The 18,513-nt window shown below is 51.2% G+C and overlaps 1 protein-coding gene across 1 annotated transcript; it reads right to left on the reverse strand.

The window, feature by feature from the left end:
- Positions 1-1,717: 1,717 nt before the first annotated feature.
- CCM2L (CCM2 like scaffold protein) lies at positions 1,718-18,492 on the reverse strand. Its single transcript, XM_060078001.1, has 10 exons — positions 18,463-18,492; positions 16,018-16,185; positions 13,797-13,880; positions 13,521-13,704; positions 12,186-12,649; positions 8,924-9,059; positions 7,182-7,245; positions 4,603-4,732; positions 3,899-4,037; positions 1,718-3,579 (listed from the first exon to the last, which is right to left on the reverse strand). Exons 1-10 carry the CDS (start codon positions 18,490-18,492, stop codon positions 3,263-3,265), a joined length of 1,716 nt encoding a protein of 571 aa, XP_059933984.1. The 3' UTR covers positions 1,718-3,262.
- Between the last annotated feature and the right edge of the window lie 21 nt (positions 18,493-18,513).

Raw genomic sequence — 18,513 nt, forward strand, 5'->3', positions numbered from 1 at the left:
GTCATTCACTTCACCTCCTTGAGGTCCAGTTCCTTCATCCATAAAATGAGGATAAATAAGTTTGAAAACATCAAAATTAAGGATTTGTCCAATGGAAAATTTGTTCAAAGGAAGGCACCACAGACCAATGGTTCTCCAAGTGTGGTCCCTTAACTATCAGCATCACCAGAGTACTTGTTAAAAACACAAGTGCTGGGACTTCCCTGGTGGTGCAGTGGTTAAGAATCCACCTGCCAATGCAGGGGACACAGGTTCGAGCCGTGGTCTGGGAAGATCCCACATGCCATGGAGCAACTAAGCGTGTGCACCACAACTACTGAGCCTGTGCTCTAGAGCCTGCGAGCCACAACTACTGAAGCCCGCGCGCCTAGAGCCCGTGCTCTGCAACAAAGACAAGCCACCCCAATGAGAAGCCCGCGCACCACAATGAAGAGTAGCCCCTCCTCAACCCAACTAGAGAAAGCCTGTGTTCAGCAACGAGGACCCAATGCAGCCAAAAATAAATAAATAAACACACAAATTTATTTTTAAAAAAACAACACAAGTGATAAAAACAAACAAAACCAAAAACGCAAGCTCTTAGGCCCATCTCTGTTCTGTTGAGTCAGAAACTCTGGGGTGGGGATCAGGAGATTCTGATAAATGCTGAAGTTGGAGAACCACTGCCATAAATAACAGATGGGAAATGCACTAGGAGAAGATATTTGTAACAACAATATCCAAAAAGAGATTGATATCTAAAATTTATAAGCTACTCCTACAAATCAACAAGAAAAAACAGGAAATCCAGGAGATAATGGAGAAAAGATATGGACAGACAATTCACTGAAGGGGAAGCCTAAATCCCTGACAAGTATAGGAGGTTCTGAATCTCAGGATTGACAGAGAAACGCAAGTTAAAACAACGAGATGCCATCTTACACCCAAACTAGGCAAAAGTTACAAAGTCAGATAATGTAAAAGTTGCTGAAAATGTGGGGAGACAACATCCCTCACACGCTACTAGTGGAGCCATCCTAGCAGATTTTAGTGAAAATTAAAACAGAGATGCTCTATGATCTAGTAATTCTACTCTTGGGTATAGAGCTCAAAGAAATTTTCACACAGCCCCATAAGGGTCATGCACAAAGATGTTCATCACGGTGTGGTTTATGGTAAGAGGGAACTGGAAGCAACCTGAGTGTCCATCACTGGGAGAATGGATAAATAAAAGAGTGGATGCTCAGCTTGGAATATTTTGCAGTGGTTGGGTGTAATAATTTAGGTTTTTACACAGCAACTTGAGTAGATCGTTTTTTAAAAATAAATTTATTTATTTTTGGCTGCATTGGGTCTTCGCTGCTGCGCGAGGGCTTTCTCTAGTTGTGGCGAGCTGGGTCTACTCTTCGTTGTGGTGCTCGGACCTCTCGTTGTGGTGGCTTCTCTTGTTGCAGAGCACGGGCTTTAGGTGTGTGGGCTTCAGTAGTTGTGGCGCGCGGGCTCTAGAGCACAGGCTCAGTAGTTGTGGCGCCCGGGCTTAGTTGCTCCATGGCGTGTGGGATCTTCCCGGACCAAGGCTCAAACCCATGTCCCCTGCATTGGCAGGCAGATTCTTAACGGCTGCACCACCAGGGAAGTCCCAACATGAGTAGATCTTAAAAACATATTATGGAGTGAAAAAGGAAACAACAGAATGAGATCCTTATGCAATACCATTTATGTAATATAAACACACACACAGAAGACATTGTACATTTTATGTCCAGGGATATATATCAACACATAGGAGTGGGTGCCTATTGTAGGGAGGGGAAGGATTGTGGGGATCTGTGGATGGAGTTCGGGGAATAAAAAACAAAGTAAGACATCAGAAGGGCCTTTCATGGATCAGTTATGATGGGATGGTCATTTGCCACGAACTGAGCATAACTCAAGGAACTCTCTGTATCTGAAGCCCTAATAATAATAATGATATTATTTTAACAATCGTGATAATAGTACCTACCTCACGGTAAGTGCCCTGTGTCTGGCCATGGAAGGCCATGTAAAGTTCTACAAATAAATTTTAGCTCTTCTATGTAATTCTCTTGCCTCTTCTCAGGGCTTCTTTCTTTCAGCCTCTGAGCCTTTACTGAGGCTGTGCTGAGTCCTGTCCTTATGCTGACTTCTCTTCCCCTCCAGCCCTGTCTTCAGACTTCTTTGACTACCCCAGATGCGACGGCTTGTCTGCGGAATCTTGGGTACTTTTCATTTGGGCCTCGAGCACAGAGCCAGGCTGTAATAGAGCTGTGAGGGACAATTCCTATTTCCTCCTCCCAAACTGTGAACTCCCTGAGGGTCTTCTCACCTCCACCTCAGCTCCTGTCCCATTGCACACAGGTAAAGACAGGTAAACTGAGTCAGAAAGTGTTCGATGTGGAAGGGAACAGTATTTATTGAGTGCTTATCATGTGCTAGACCCAGCACTAAGGTCTTGACCTTCAGTCATCCCTATGACCCCCCTGTGAGGTGGGTGGGGCCGACTTCATGGTCAGAAGAGGAAATGGAGACGCAGAGAGGCTAGAACTGCTACCAGACAGGAGGCCTAGCCTGTCTGGCTCCAAATGCAAGATCTGGACAAGCAACCTGTTCAGAGCCTTAGCGCCAGGACTGAGACCCAAATCGTCCACCTCTGGGTTGACTCTCAGTAGAAAGAAACCTCTATTCCACACTAACGATCTAATTCCACCTGCGAAAGGGAGACCCTGCCTTTTAGAGCTTTAAAAAGACCCTCTACACCATTTAGTATGGTCAGTTTGAGGTAATATCCAAGGGGAATCAGGAGACTCCCTCAAGTCCCTTCTCTTGAACCTGTTTCTCAAACTATAAAATAAGAGGAACAGAGGTCTTTGGGCTCTGAGAATTATTTTCTCAACCGGCCAGCAGGTGGAGCCCACTCTTCATCCCTCCCTTGGTCTCCAGAAAGCTGCGGAGTCTCGAGGAGGAGGGAGAGTCCAGAGGCCGAACCCTCGGGGCTAGTGGGACAAAGAAGTTCGCAGTCCACCCCAGCCGGCCTAGGGGCTGCCAAGTCCCGGTTAGGATCTCGCCCCCTGCAGGACATTCTCGGTACTGCAGCGACCGGAGCCCCGGGAGTAGGGACAGAGACCCTGGGAGGGTGGAGACCCGGTTGGGGTTTGAGGAGGAGGTCTGGGGATGGGGTCCCACAGGCAACGGTGAGTGAGACTCAGGGGCGGGGTCTTGGGGCCACACCCTTCCCCGCCCTCCGCATGGGCGGTGGCACAGGCTACAGGTAGTTGTCCTCGGCCGCGTCGCCCCCGCTCGGGGAGCCCCGGGCCTCCTCGTCAGTGCTTTCGTCGTCGTCGTCTGGGGCCAGCGCCTCGATGTCGTGCGTGATGTCAGCCAGCAGCCGGTGGAAGGCCTGCGCCTCGGGCCGCTGGGCCGCGCCGTCGTAGCTGCGCACGGCTGACGCCGACGTGGAGCTCATGCTGCGTTTGATGCGGCCGAAGCTGTCGGTGAGGATGCCGCCCTCGCGGATGCCCACGCCCTCCAGGAAGCCCTCGAAGTAGCCGATGTCCTGGTCCGGAATGAAGGGCCGCATCCCTGCAGGCCGAGGGTCAGGGTGATTCCTCGGGGTCAAGCCTTCCCCTCCCACGGAAGAATCAGTGGGAAGAGTTCCTTAGCCTCTCTGAGCCTCAGATTCCTCATGGAGTAGAATGGGAAGAATCATATCCTCTCCCAGCTTTGCTGTGAAGGTGAAATGGTTACACCTGTGCTCTCTCTCCCGGCTCTGACAGCAGGCAAGTCTCTTCCCCTCTCTGCACTTTGGTTTCCCTGTCTGCCTCATGGATCTCATGATGTCGGCTTTATGGGAGGCCGAGGGATAAAGAGTAAACACTCCCAGCCTGGGCAGGGGGCTCACCAAGCAGGAGGAACTTGCGCCGGTCTCCGTAGAGCTTCAGCAGGCCTGCACAATAGTCCTGGATGGGCAGCCCCAGCCGGTAGTCCCGCAGCAGCAGCGCAAACTGCTGGATCTCAGGGGGCCCCAGCTTACTCCGCAACTGTCAGGGACACCATTCGAGATTAATCCCAAGAGCAACCCCCACCCAACCCCTGCCTAAAAGACCCAGAGCCCTCGCTAAGGGTGTATCCAGCCCAGCCCTGCTGTGAAAACCCGGCCTACTGGGGGACATCCAGACCCCTTGGGCTGCATCTAAGAATGGGATGTGGACTCAAGCTGCCCGATTTCAAATCCTGGCCCCTTCACTGACCAGCTCTGTGATCGTGGGTAGGTGACAACCTCCTTAACCCTCGCTTTCTTCATCTGCAACGTGAGGAGTGAGGATAATGAAGGCATTTCCTTCTTGGGTTGTTGAAAGGATGAAAAGAAATGATGCATTAAAGGTGCTCAGAACAGTGCTTGGTATAAAGTCAACACTCAATGCTAGTTGACATTACTTAAGGCCTTTCACAGCTGACTCTGTTTGCTCTCCTAACCTCATGCCCTGCCCTGACCTCTGAGGTCTTATGCTTCAGTTATGTCCAGAATTATTCATGATGCCTGAAATACCCCATGTGTTCTCCAGGCCCTTGCTTATGCTGTTCGCACTGCCTGCCCCAGCTCACCGTGACCATGTAATCCTGCAACTGCTCGAGGCCCAGGCTGCTGTGGTCGCTGCCGCTGCAGTGGGAGCCATGGAAAGAGGGTGTGGACGTGCCGCTGTAACAGGCTTCAAATGTGTCCTGGGAGCCATTGCTGCAGAGACAGGGGGGAAGGGGCCCTCACTCGCCTCCCTCCAGCTCCTCTCCACGTGGTAGGCTGAAGGTGGGAGGGCGCAGCCACCAGTGCTCTGGGCCTGGGGCCTCATCCTATATCCCATTTTGGCCTTCGAGGCCCCATATGATCTGGCCATGCACCACCTCTCAAGCCTCGTCTCCCCCTTGCTGTTTGTGCTCAGGTCACCCTGCCTTCTGTCTTTTCTTCTAATACTCCAAGTACCTCCTCACCTCTGGGCCTTTGCACATGCTGTTCCCTCTGCCTGGAATGCCTCTCTTTCCCTGTCTTTTGCTCAGCTAACTCTTCCTCACCATTGGATCTTAAATGTCACCTCCTCAGGAAAGTTTTCCCTGATCCCTCTAGAATGGGTCACACCCTCTGTCAAATGTGGTCACAAAGTCTGTAAGTCTACCCATGACATGAAGGCCTTTCCGATGCCCCCACCAGATCTCCTCTCTAACCACTCTGTCCTTCACACCCTCTGCTGCAGCCACAGTGGCCTCCTGGCTGCTCCTCAAACATGCCAAGTGGATCCCGCTTCAGCATCCTTGCACTTGCTGTTCCCTGTACCTGGAGCGCTCTTCCCCCTTTTATCTGTCAGGTCTCAGTTCAAGTGTCATCTCCTCGGAGAGGCCCTCCTGACTCCCCAGATGAGGTAGGGTTTCCACAGCCTCTCTCACAGCACTCTGAACTTCTCTGGAGTGTTTATTACTGTTGATGCTTATTATTACTAAATAATGATTTCATTGTCTCCTGTGCTACCTTGTAAACCATGCAAGAGCAGGGACCTGGTTTCTCTGTTTGTTGAGTACCTACTGTGTGCCAAGCACAGGCCTCGTCCTTGTCTTGCTCCCCACTGTATCCCTAGCACAAAGCACAGTGCCTGGCACATGGTAGGTACTCAATAAATATTGCTTAAATAAAAGTCAACCTTGGGCTCCTGCCTCCTGGTCTCTACATTGTTCCAGAACCATCTTCAATTATTACCTACAGAGAAGCAGTATACGCTTAGTGTGGATTCTGGAGCCAGCCTGTCTGGGTTCAAATCGCAGGCCTACAACTTACTAGCTGCTTGACCTTGGGTCAAGTTACTTAACTTCTCTATTCTTCAGTTTCTCTATCTGTAAAATGGGATGATAAAAATTGGCGTCATTGGGCTTCCCTGGTGGCGCAGTGGTTGGGAGTCCGCCTGCTGATGCAAGGGACACAGGTTCGTGCCCTGGTCCGGGAGGATCCCACATGCCGCGGAGCGGCTGGGCCCGTGAGCCATGGCTGCTGAGCCTGCGCGTCCGGAGCCTGTGCTCCGCAACGGGAGAGGCCACAACAGTGAGAGGCCCTCGTAACGCAAAACAAAACAAACAAAAAAAAAAATGAGGTGCATTATAGAATAGCACTTGGCAGGCAGCAAGTTCTAAAGTTAGTCATTGTCATGACTATCATCTCTCTAGCAGATAGCAGGTTGTTTAAGAACTGGCCTAAGAGTGCACAGTATTAAGCAAGTATATTGCCTCTGAAAAGGGGGGTGGGGGGAAGTAAGCCTATATCATTGGCAGAGACTGTCCCTTGTCAAGCCAAAGGCCTTAGTAACAGAACTAAGGTGACCAACTTGTCCCAGTTTTCCTGGGACTTTCCTGGTTACAGCACTGAAACTTCCATGTTTTGGGGAACCCCTAAATCCTGGGCAAACTGGGGTGGTCGGTCACCCTAAATAGAACCCTGGACAATGTTCCCAAGTGAGATTTTTTTTTTTAAACCTACATTTTCCAGACTTGCTTATAGCTAGTTATGGCCATGAGACCAAGTTCTGGCCAATGAGATGTAAGCAGAAGCCGTCAGGTAGGAATTCTAGCAAAGCTCTTTCTTTAAAGAGATTCCTGGTATGCTACTGTGATGGCTGGAGCTATAGCCACTATCTGGGCCCATGAGGTGACCTTGAGGATGGAAGCAAGTGTTAGAGAGGGAGGAAAAGATAAGCCCGAGCCCTTAATGACCATAAGGCCATAAACTCCTTGTGTATTTTATGTAAGAGACAGGGGAAAAAAGCTTTATCCTTTTTAAAGCTACTCTTTTTTAGGATTCTCTATTCCATAGAGCCAAAATGACTTTTTGGCATTAGCTGTGATTTTGGCCTCTACAGGCCACTGTGTCTGGATGACTGGGAAAGAGCCGCAGGCCCATGTGAACCTAGTTGTGAGTTGTGGCTGCCCTGTCTGTCTCTCAGGGGTTCAGATCCTATAAGCTCACCAGAGCCTGGGAAGTTCAGGTTCCCCGCACCCTCAGGGCCTAGCATCTCAGCACAAATCAAGATGGAGTCACTTTCTCCCACCCTTTCTTGCCTGTAGGGGCTCAAGAATGCCTAGAAGAGCAACCCTGTTTGTGCAGGGACAGAGGAGACCAGAGTGGGGTCCCTGAGAAGGACGGTACCCACAAGGAGCTGCAGCAGCTGAAGTCAGCGTCATAGGCGTAAGTCCCATCCGTGCGGCAGCTCTCACCTGGGGGCAGCAGACAGAGGGCGGTCAGAGGCGGCAAAGCGGGGGCCAACATCTCTGGCTCCCTGAGGCCCCAAGCTCAGCCCCACCCTGGAGTAAGGATGGCGGCTGGAGCGTGAATGGCCTTGTTAGTGACCGCACGGGTGTTAGCTTTCACTCTGGGTGAAATGGGCAGCCACTGGAAGTTTCTGACCATGATTCCTGCCCCCACCGGCAACACACAGCCAACCTTGGGCAACGCACCTCTCCTCTCCTGGCACTCAACTTCCCCAAGGTTGGGACAATACCACCTTCCTGCCTACCTCAGGGGGGCCTTGGGGAGAGCAAGCCAGGGAACAGGCGAGGTAGCGCTTTGTAAACTGTATATGTTTGAGAGAGAGAAAAAAGAACTTTGAGGGCAAGGAGCTCAAAATCAAGAGGAGGAAGGAGCACCGGGTACAGAGAGCTTTCTCTGTCCCTGTCCCTGTCATCTCAGTGAATCCAGCTACTGGCCTCCCCCTGCCCATCATGGCTCACTTAGTGTCACTTCCTCAGGACACTCCCCTGACTTTCCAGGCCCCACTGGTTCCTCATTATACATTCTCATGACACGGTGTGTGGTTACATTTTATTTGTGTAACTATTTAATTACTGTCGGCCTACTTCAGCACTGCACGCCTCAGAGGGAGGGCCACATCTGGCTTTACTCGCCAGTACATCCTCGGGATTAGCAGGATCCGACAGACAGGTGTTCAAGAAATACTTGTTGAATGAATGAATTTGTTGAAATATCTGTTGAGTTATCTCCTTTATTTGTCCATCATCCCTGGGAGAGTCAATGAACTTTCCCAAATTCTCAATAACCACAGTTCCCACAGATGTGAGTGCCTCCAGAAGGAAGGAGCCGGCTCCCCATTGCCTGAGCTATGCAAACAGGGACCGCGCTCAGGGGGCTGTGGCTGAGGACGTTCACTTAATGGCCCTGAAGGCAGCATGGGGAGTGAGGCTGTTGCAGATGGAAGCTTTAGAATCAGATGCACCTGCGTTTGAATGCTGACTCTGCCATTTACCAGCTGTGTGACCCTGAGATATTTATTGACTACTCTGAGCCTTAATGTCCTCATCTGTAAAAATTGTATTCATAAGGCCTCAGAGCGTTCTTTCATCCATTCAGAAAATACGCCTTGAGCATCCGTCCCTGGTCCTGTGTTAGGCACAGGGGATACAGTGGCAAACAGGACAGACAAGGTTGTTACGTGGATTAAATAAGATTTGGTGCATCGGCCCTGTGCTTGGCACATAGTTGGTGATCAACGAATACCTCTATTGGTCTCATTCTCATTCCAGCCCTTGAAGGCATTCAAGGACCAGTCTGGAAATCTTGGTTTTGACCTGGAGTCCTAGTGGGACTAGATGGCTCAGTAAACTGACAATGCATGTGCTTAGGTTTTGGCAAAGCGGGGACACCAAAAAACAAAAGGGAGAGAGAGTTCAGCTCTGAGGGTCTCATTCTGAAACTACGTTTGGGGTCATTATGAAATTTGACATTTTATTTTAGCGACATATCGGGGGTATGCTGTAATTGCTGTAGAGGTCAGGACCCCTAAGAGCTTTCATTGGCCCCAGTCCTGGGACACCCCGCCCCTCCTCTGGCCTTTCAGGATGTTTCACAGGAGGGGCCGCCAGGAGTTGGAGTACTCACTGCGGCTGCAGAGCCACGGCCGTTCGGGTGTGGACGTGTAGTGGTAGCCGGCCCGGTCCACGCATTCGATGCTTTGGTCCCCGTAGATGATCTGGAAGACCTGACAGATGAGGGCGCAGGACTCCTCTGCAGCATCCTGGCCCAGAGAGGAGGACAGAGCTCAGGCCTTCTCCAGGGACCACAATGCCCCTGCTTCCTAAAGACGCAGTGTGAGGAGGCACACAAGGGCACGCACACAACTATGGGAGCCTTTAAACTGACTTTGAGGACATTTTTCATCAAAATTATATGGCCACGCTCTGGGTGGCCTTTATAGAAATAGCCACTCACTAGCCTTTACAGAATCCAGTGACAAAGGTAACTCTTCTGCCCTGAAAAATGCACACATGCACCCCAAATTTCTGGGAGAATTATGGGGCCTCCTGAAGCTTATCTAAAATAAGCCCTAATTTAGTTTAATTTACACGTAGGAAGCTGAAGCCCAGAGAGGTAAAGTGATTAGCCAGAACTAGAACCCAGGTCTCCTAATGCCTAGTTAAGAGGAAAGGAAGAATTAACTGTATGAAAATGTTAGGCTCAACAGAGTTACTACTGGTCAACAGAGTTACTATGCCATATTTAGATATGAGCTTCCTGGCACCCAAGGCAAAAATGGAAGCAGGATGAACACATAAAGTTCAGTCCCTGATAGAAGGCAGGCATTTAAGTTCTTGGGTGCAACTTTTTTGAGATCGCAAATTTGAAGAGGAATTTGCCTCTTTGATTTACCTCTTTAAGTCTTTAAGCAAGAGACACGGAAAGACAACAACTAATGAAGAGACCAACTTCATGAAGCCACTTCTTATATTGTGCTTCTAAAAAAGCCAGTCCAGGGAGTAAATTAAAATGTAACCCAGGACAGGCATTTTGGGATGAGGGAGTGAAATTATCATTAAACCAGGATTGACCCTTATAATAGCTCTACCAAATGGACAGGGAAGAGGGCATCCTTATTTTATAATGAAAGACATGGAGGCTTAGAGTGGTTAAGTGACTTGCCCAGGCTCACCCAGCAGGCTCATGGCTTTGGTTAATATTGGCACCCAGGTTTTTTGACTCTAACTCCTGTACCCTCCTTGGGACCATGATGCCTCAGATTGGAGGCCAGAGGCTCAGTTACTCCTAGAAAACAACCCTTATTTATTTACTCATTCCACAAATTATTATTTAGTCCCACTGTGTGGCAAGCACTGGGCCAGGCTGTGGAGTCTCAGAGGTGAATTAGATGAGGCCTAAAGCCCTCACAGCCCAGTGGGTAAACAGGGTACACTGTTCCCTCTGCCTGGAATTTGCTTTCTTGACTCTTTGCCCTGCTGCTTCCTTCTCTCTTACACATTTCAGTTTAAAAGGCACAAACTCACTTTCCCTCTGGAAAATGGATCTCGTCCCTCATTATCATTGCAACCTGTTTTTCTACTTGGTCCCCATCACAAGGTATAGTAACATAGTACCCACTAATCCATCTATTCAGTATATTTATTGAGCACCTATCATGTGCCAGGCACTGTCCTGGGGGCCGGGGATACCACAGTGAACCATCCAGAATGCACAGGTGTCTTGAGATGAGGCTAGAGAGGAAATGAGGATGGTGGCTAGGCCACCATTATAAGGTAGGTGGCCGTATAAACAGTTGTAAGGACATTAGATTTTACTCTGAGTGAACTGGGGAGCCACTGAAAGGTTTTGAGCAGTGACACGATGTGACTTTTGTGTTAACAGGACTTCTCTGACCGTGTGGGGGAACAGATTCTGAGCAATGGCCAAACCAGTGAGGGGTGAGTGAATGACCCAGATGGGGGAAGATGGAGCATGGACCTGGGAGGGGGGGGACAATGGAGCGTGGGGAGAAGTAGATGCACTTTGGTTATATTTTAGAAATAGGGCCAACAGGATTTGTTGACCGAGTGGATATGGGTTGTGTGAGAGACAGGAGCCAAGGAGTGCTGCAGGGTTTTGGTCTGAGCAATGGAAGGACAGAGCTGCCATTCATCAAGACAGGGAGAACAAGGGAGGAGCAGGTCTGGGGAGAAGGCTGGGCGCTCAGCTCTGGTCGTTAGACCTTTGAACGGAGAGGCTGAGTGGAGACACAGATGTGGAGATTTGGTGGGAGGTAACATTTGGGGGAGTTCTCACTAGAGAAGGCCACCTAGAAATGAGTGTAGATAAAGGAGAAAGAGGATCAAGGACTAAGCCTGGGACAGTCCAACCTCAAGAGACTGGTGAGAAGAGGAGGCACCAGCTCTTGAGAAGGAGCAGCCAGGGAGGTAGGAAAACCAGGAGAATGTGCAGATCTGGACACCAAGTGAGAAAATGTTTCAAGTCAGCACCAGAGCCTGAGTTTACTGGTTACTATCCACCTCTCTCTCTAGACAGGCACGGTGTCTGTTTTGTTCACCATGTGGGGTTTATATATAGAGGGAGTTCAGGGCCCTGGGCCAGAGAAACAGCTTACAAGGCTCAGGGTTTGGAGGTGTCTGCTAGATGGTGAGCTCCCTAAGGGAGGGCACTAAATATGTCTTTGTTCATCTCTGTATCCATGGCACCTAACCCAATGCCTAGCACAAGCTGGCGCTCAATGAACATGATCAAATGAATAAAAGCAAGGGTGAATGTGGAGGATGGGGGGTGGGGCAAGAATGGCCGGAAGTCTTCTGCCTTGGGTGATGGCCATTGTTATCAAGAGTACAGGCTCTGAACTTCTGGGTCCCAATGCTGAAATCACCACTTGCTTCCTGTGTGACCTTGCACAAGTTGCTTAGCCTCTGGGTCTGTTTCCTTCTCTATAGAATGGGAATGGTGGTAATATTTGCCTCTAGGGGTTACTGTGAGAATGAAATGACTTAATGCTGGATTCCTGTCTGGCACAGGTCGGCACTGAATTCGTGCTGGTGATTACTGTCCTCATGATTGTTACTGTGGTAGTGTGGACATTGACGACTTTGGAGAAGGAGCAGGGCTGGATGAGGGGTTAGATAATGTCTGGGCCATTTTGAGCTTTCATCCCATTGGGACAGCAAGGGGGAGGTGTCCTGGGGCTGGAGTAAAAGCCTTCTGGCGCCATGGGCACACAGGTATTATCTGAAGTTCTGGGCAGTAGGGCCGAAGGAGGGAAAAGAAAAGGGGCTGGGGTAGACTCCAGGAACTTGGTGGGGCGGGGGTGGCGGGGCGGTGAAGACGCGCCGGGGAGGCAGGGCGCAGGGGCGCGGGATGCCCTCGGGCTCACCCTGTTGGCCACAGCCAGGATGACCAGGTTGCAGTAGGCGTCGGGGCTGGGGTCCTGCGGGTCGAGCGGGTTGGGGCCCGGGTGGCGCCGCTCCCAGCTTCCGCCGCCTCCCGCCTGCCTCCGCTCCCAGCTGCCGCCCGGCTTGCCCGCGGCGCCGCTGCCGCCGCCGCCGCCGTTCCGCCGCTCCCAGCTGCCGCTGAACGTCTGCCGCCGCTCCCAGCTGCCCGACGCCCGCGCCCCGGCGCGCTGGCGCTCCAGGCTGCCGCCGCCGCCGCCCCCCGCCCGGGCCTCGGCGCCCGCGCTCCCGCCCCACGCCATCCGCCAGTCAAGGCTGCAGATGGTGTGGCGCCGCTCCGTGGCGCCCACCCGCCGCTTCTCGGGCGCCGCCCCGGGCGGGCCCGGGTCGCGCCCCGCGCCGCCGGGGCTGGCGTCTACTCCGGCTGGCACCGGGTCCACGCCCAGACCTAGGAAAGGCCGGGTGGCCGTCAGAAGCAGGAGATCCGGGCTGAGAGCCCTCTCCCGAGGCCAGCTGAGCGTCCTGACCCCGCCGCTGCGGGGGTGGTTGGGCGGAGAAGGGGTCCAGCCTTGTCTGGCCCCGCCCCCACCCTCAGGCTCCACCCCTGGCTTCAAAGTCAGGAGGCCGGACCCCGCCCCACTACGGGTCCTTACTTTTGGGTCCCGCCCCCACCCTCAGGCTCCACCCCTGGGTTTGGCAGTTCCCACCCGCCCCGCCCCATTCCGACGCCCCTTGCCTCCCAGACGCTGCCGTCTGGTCTGAGAGTACTGGTCAGGCTGTCCCCTCCTTCTTTACCCTTAACTCGGACCCTGTCCCGGGTTTCAGGAACATCTCCTTGGCTTCCGGCTTCCCTTCAACCCCTCCCCTGGCCTCAGGCCCTGCCCCTAGTATGGCAGGGTCTGACATCTCCCACCAAGATACCCCTGCCGCGAGCTCCGCCTCCCCAGTGTATGGCCCCACCCCTAGATGAGACTCCGCCTCTGCCGCAGGTTCCCTCCTAGCCTCAGAACCTTGCTACCACCCTTCATCACGCCGTTTAACTTCCGGCCTCAGGATTCTGGCTTCTCCACCGTTTCGAAGGTGGTGGGTCAGCCTGCCCCGCCTTCAAGCCTCAACCTTGGGCTTCCTCCTCTTGCAAACAGCCATGTCCTACCCCTAGTCTCAGGGTAGTTTGGTCAGGTCTTTCCATCACCCAATTATCCAGCCTCAGGCCCCGCCCCCGCCCCAGGTCACGCCCATGCCCAAGACTAGGTGTTGGGCCCTTTCTCTACTCCTTCACCTCCCCCCGCCCCGTCCCTGCCAGGCCCCGCCTGCCGTACCGGTCTTAAGCACCAGCAGGTGCAGCGCGTCGTCCTGCAGGTAGGAGGCAGCGGCGATCTCGTGCGTGGGGATACGCAAGATGAGCTCCTCGTTGTCGCGCCAGGTGAGCAGCAGGCAGCGGGCCGACAGGCTCAGGATGCTGTCCTGCTCCGCCGTGGTCTTCAGCGGCAGCTCCTTCAGCTGCTGCGGGGTGGGTCGGATCTCCTGAGTCCCGGGGGCCTCGGGTGGGAGAGGTAGGGGACCAGACCCTGACCTCCCCTCTCCCGGAGCCTCACCCTGGCCGTGTCCAGCAGCTGCAGGAGCTCGTCCCGGCTGGAGGGGTTCAGTGAGGAGGTGACCCAGGTGAGGTGGCCCAGGAACTGGATGGAAATGGGGCGGGGGCGGGGGTGGTGGGAAAAGGGCAGAGAGAGGTCTCGCTGAAGCCTTGGAGGACCCTGACCTCCTCACTGACACAGTGCGGGTAGACTGAGATAAAAATATCTGAATTAATAATAATAGCCTGATAATAACTGTTATTAAAGCCATCGTAGGAGCCAGGCATAGTCCTGAGAGTTTTATGCACTCATTCATCATCGCTTTAAGGATGAGAAAACTAAGGCACAGCAAAGCCAAATAACCTGCCCAATATTATAGAGCTAAAAAGGGCAAAACTGGACTCCACACACCAGAATCCTCTCACTGCTAGCTTATTTTTGCTAAAATAAGCTTATTTTATGAGCACATAGTTATTTAGCTATGGCAGAAACAAAAGTCATTAGAATAGCTTGAATTTCCTGCTTGGCCTGAGTGGCTCTGTGCACCCCAAGCACCAGTGTCAACTGACTGTGCAGGTCACTGGCCCTCTTTATGATCTTGTTGCAGAAGTCAAATGGCAAGGGAAGTATGTTGTATCCAATTAGTATATAATTTTGTCAGAAAAGTGATGCCCCAAATTAAATTAATAGTAATAGTTAATTAATTCTTCATTCATTCTTAGTTATAGCTTAATGTTATCACACTTAGATGTTATTTAATATAAGAATTAACTTTTTAAGATATTTTTAGTTTTATTCTTCTAGGTGATTCTACCAATCATACCATTTCTTTTCTTTTTATTCTCTATGAAATTTCAGTTCCCAATTTTTTAAGTTAGCTTTTCTCTTCATATAGGGCTGCCAGATAAAATACAAGATGCCAGTTAAACTTGGTTTTCACATAAACAACTAATATCAATACTAAAAAAGTACTCGTCGCTGATCTGAAATTCAAATTAAAAAAATTTTTTTTGTTGAAATATAATTGATTTACAGTGTTAGTTTCAGGTATTTAGCAAAGTGATTCAAATACATACTCTTTTCCATTATAGGTTATTATAAGATATTGAATATAGTTCCCTGTGTTATACAATAGGTCCTTGTTGTTTATCTATTTTATATATAGTAGTGTGTATCTGTTAATCCCAAACTCTAATTTATCCCTCCCCCACCAAAATTCAAACTTAACTGGGTGCCTGTTTTTGCTAAATCTGACACTCCTACCCCCATATCAGTCTTTATTGGGCAGTGAGGATTCTCCACTGCTCCTTCATGGTGTTCATGAAATAGAAGTAAAGCCCTTGAGTTGGCCTAAGTCCATGTGGCCTGCAGAACTGGCTTCCTTTAAGCTGGACACTGTCCAAGTAGCAGCAACGTCACTGCAGTAAAATCTCACAGGACGGTCTGGCTTTTTGGTGCACAGGGCACCTTCCCATCTGCTCTCCCCTCGGGGTAGGCTTTGAGCCCCATGTTGAGATGGCAACACTGAGGCTGAACAGGTGGAGGTCACTTATTGAGGGTTCCCAGCATAATTCAGGGGCAAGGCTGCCTTGAACCCAGGCCTCTTTCCCCTGAGCCTCCCCTGTGTGAGACAGGCTGGTCAGGGGTTGGTGTGGGGGAGAGGTAAGGTCTTTCCTGATGGGATCCAGAACATGCCTCCCTAAAATATGGCACCTTGGCACACTGAATATCTTAAACTGAAGGAGTATGAGAAAACAGCAGAAGCAGGAAGGTCACTCTAACTTCCCCCACCTCAAGCATCTTCCCTCAAAGCAGGCGATAAATCTCCCTGGTGAAGGGTACCCTCCTTTCAGGATACCAGTAGGAAGGGAGACATCCTTATCACCAGGGACAGGGAATTGAGGGCCGAGAAGTCTGTATAAACAAACCTTGTTCCTCTTTCACCATTTACCAGCCCCCTCCAAACCCCTCTGCCTTGTCCATTCTTCACAGATTTATTGTTTCTTTATCAAAAAGTATAAAAGCTTCCTGCTCTGGTCACTTCTCAGGGTCTTCCATTCTCTTCTGAAGGCTCTCATGTACATGTAAAAATTTAATAAAATGTGTGTGCTTTTCTCCTGTTAATCTTTGTTCAGTTTAATTTTCAGATCCAGCCAGGTAACCTAAGAGGGCTGAGGAAAACTTTCCCCCCAACCCCTTATCTCAAGATTCTTCCCACCCCTCCCGCTCATCCCAAAAGTACCTTGACCTCTTTCTCCAGATAGTCACACAGCAGAATCTGGGGGTCGATGAGGTAGTCGGGGGGATAAAGGGGCATCGAATGCAGGGGCCGGCGGCTCACACTGCTTCGAAAGGCTGCCCGGCGCCCAGCCTTCGGGAACACCAGCCTCCGGATGGGGGACACGAAGCCCTGGGGGAGGCGGGGGCGTGGGGGGAAGAACAGTAATAACAGCAACTGACTTGATCTTATTCAGCACTTACGTGTGCAGCCTTTTACTGACATTACCTAATTTAATTCTTACAAAAACTCTGCAGAGGGGGTAGCTCTATGATTCCCATTTTATAGGTGGAGAAACAGCCTCAGAGAGGGTCACCAGCTAGTAGCGGTAGAACCAATAGTTCACCTTGGGCAGTCTGGCTCCAAACCTTCCATTCTAAACACGCAGGTGAGGGTAGAAGCCCTGTGCAGGCCCAGGCTGAGGTTTAAGGAAGCCCCACCCAGGCTGGGACAAGTACAGAAAAATATTAACATTCAGTGTGGCTGAGTGGTGGGTGCACAGGTATTTAAGCTATTTTCTATGCTTTCCTAAATATTAGAAATGGTTAACAGGTACCTTGAAGTTTAATCCAGTGGGCACCTGCATAAAAATGGCCTGGATCAAGGTTAAAGGAGCAAATTTCAGGGCCCCAGCCCATCCCAACAGAATTTAAACTCCCAGGAAAGTGTGAGCCCTGCTCTAGAGCAGCAGTTCTCAGTGTGTGGTTCCTGGGTCTCCAGCAGCAGCAGCAGCAGCATCGCCTGTGAACTTAAGAGAAATCTACATTCTTGTGCTCCATCCCAAACCTATTGGGTCAGAACCTGGGATGAGACCCAATGATCCGTGTATTAACAAGCACTCCAGGTGATTCTGCTGCAGGTCCAGCTCAAGTTTTAAAATCAGTATCATGGAGCCTGGATGAAGTACGTGGAAGCTCTGAGAAATGAGAACAAGCGATGTGGGAACGGGCATCCCAAGCAGAGGGCACAGCATGTGCAAAACTCTGGGGGCTGCAAGGGCGAGCACGAGCCTGGAGAAGGTGTGTTGTAGCTGTGGCTGAATGACGAGATGAACAAGTCATAGAGGGCTCGAATGCCAGCTATGGAGCCAGGCCTTTATCCTGTATGTGGGAGTATGTGTGTTTGTGTGAGTGGAGTGGGGAGGTGAATGCTTTGTCTGTGGCCCGCAGTGGTCCACCCCTGCCCACTTCTCCAGCCTCATCTCACCCCACACTGCCCCTAACCCCTGCCCTCCAGCTATAGGGCCATCTTTCAGTTCTTCCTACTTGCTACGTTCCTTCCTACCATGGGGCTTTGCACATGCTGTTCCTCTGCCGGAAACACTTTGCCCTGTCCTCTTTCCTTCCACCCATCAGATCTCAGCTCAAACTGACCAGCCTAGGGCTGGGTCCCTTAACATTCTGTCCCCCAGCACTGTGTACGGAGACTTTTGTGCAGTTTTACATTAATTGGTTTTTAAAAAAAATTAATAGTTGTCTCCCTCACTAGAATGTGAGCTTCAGGGAGGGAGCAGGGACCTTGTCTGACTTTGCTCACCAAGTGCATTATCACCAGCACCAGGCACAGTGCCTGGCACATAATAGGTGCTGAATAAATAAATATCTATAGAAGGAATGAACCAAGAGAGAATAAGCACCTATGTCTTGTCTCCCTTCGGAGCCCTCACAGTTCATGTGGGAGTCTTTTCAAACAGCTGGATCTAGGTTTCCTGGGGGAAGAGGGCTCAGTGGGGGTGGGGGTAGGAGTCAGAATCCCAGAGGCTCCCTGGACCACAAAGACAAACAGGTGCGATGCCCAGAGAACCAGACTAGAAAATATCTGAGAGTCAGGAAGGGGTAAAGGTCTAGCGGTGGGGGGAATGACCCCCAGGCTGAGGTCTTTGGAGCAGAACTGGGCCCTGTATAAAGATAGGGAGGGATCAGGCTCAGTTGGAACCAGCGGCGGGGAGCAGGCAGGTGTCTCGAGCCTGGATAGGCAGCCTCATAGCACAGAATTGCCCTGGCTGATGTCCTTCTGTCTGGGGAGGCAGGGAGCAGGGGACTGGGTTTGTTGGGTGGCTGTCTATCTGTTCCTCGGTCTGAGAAGCTGCAGGAGGGAACCCCCAGGAACACCAGGGAAGCAGGTTGAGAATATCTCCCAAACTAATTTGACTGGCTGGATTTTCCTGGAAGGTGCCTCTCCATCTGTCCATTCCTGGGATGGCACAGGCCACCCAGGGGGACGGGTTAGGGAATTTTCAGACCAAATGTCTGGCTGCCCAAGGGTGGAGAGGAAGGTCTTTCCCAATAAGAAGAAAGGCCCTCCTGATGCCACTCACTGCCCATCACTCCCCTCCTCCCCCCAGGCTTCCCACTTCTCCAACTCCGGGTACATTTCTCTACCCCGCACCCCTTCCAACCTCCCACCTACCTTTTTCCCTTTCTTGACTTCATATTCCATGGTGAAGTGTCCCCTCCACTC

This window comes from Mesoplodon densirostris, chromosome 16 (assembly GCF_025265405.1).
Source record: "Mesoplodon densirostris isolate mMesDen1 chromosome 16, mMesDen1 primary haplotype, whole genome shotgun sequence".
NCBI classification, from domain to species: domain Eukaryota; kingdom Metazoa; phylum Chordata; class Mammalia; order Artiodactyla; family Ziphiidae; genus Mesoplodon; species Mesoplodon densirostris.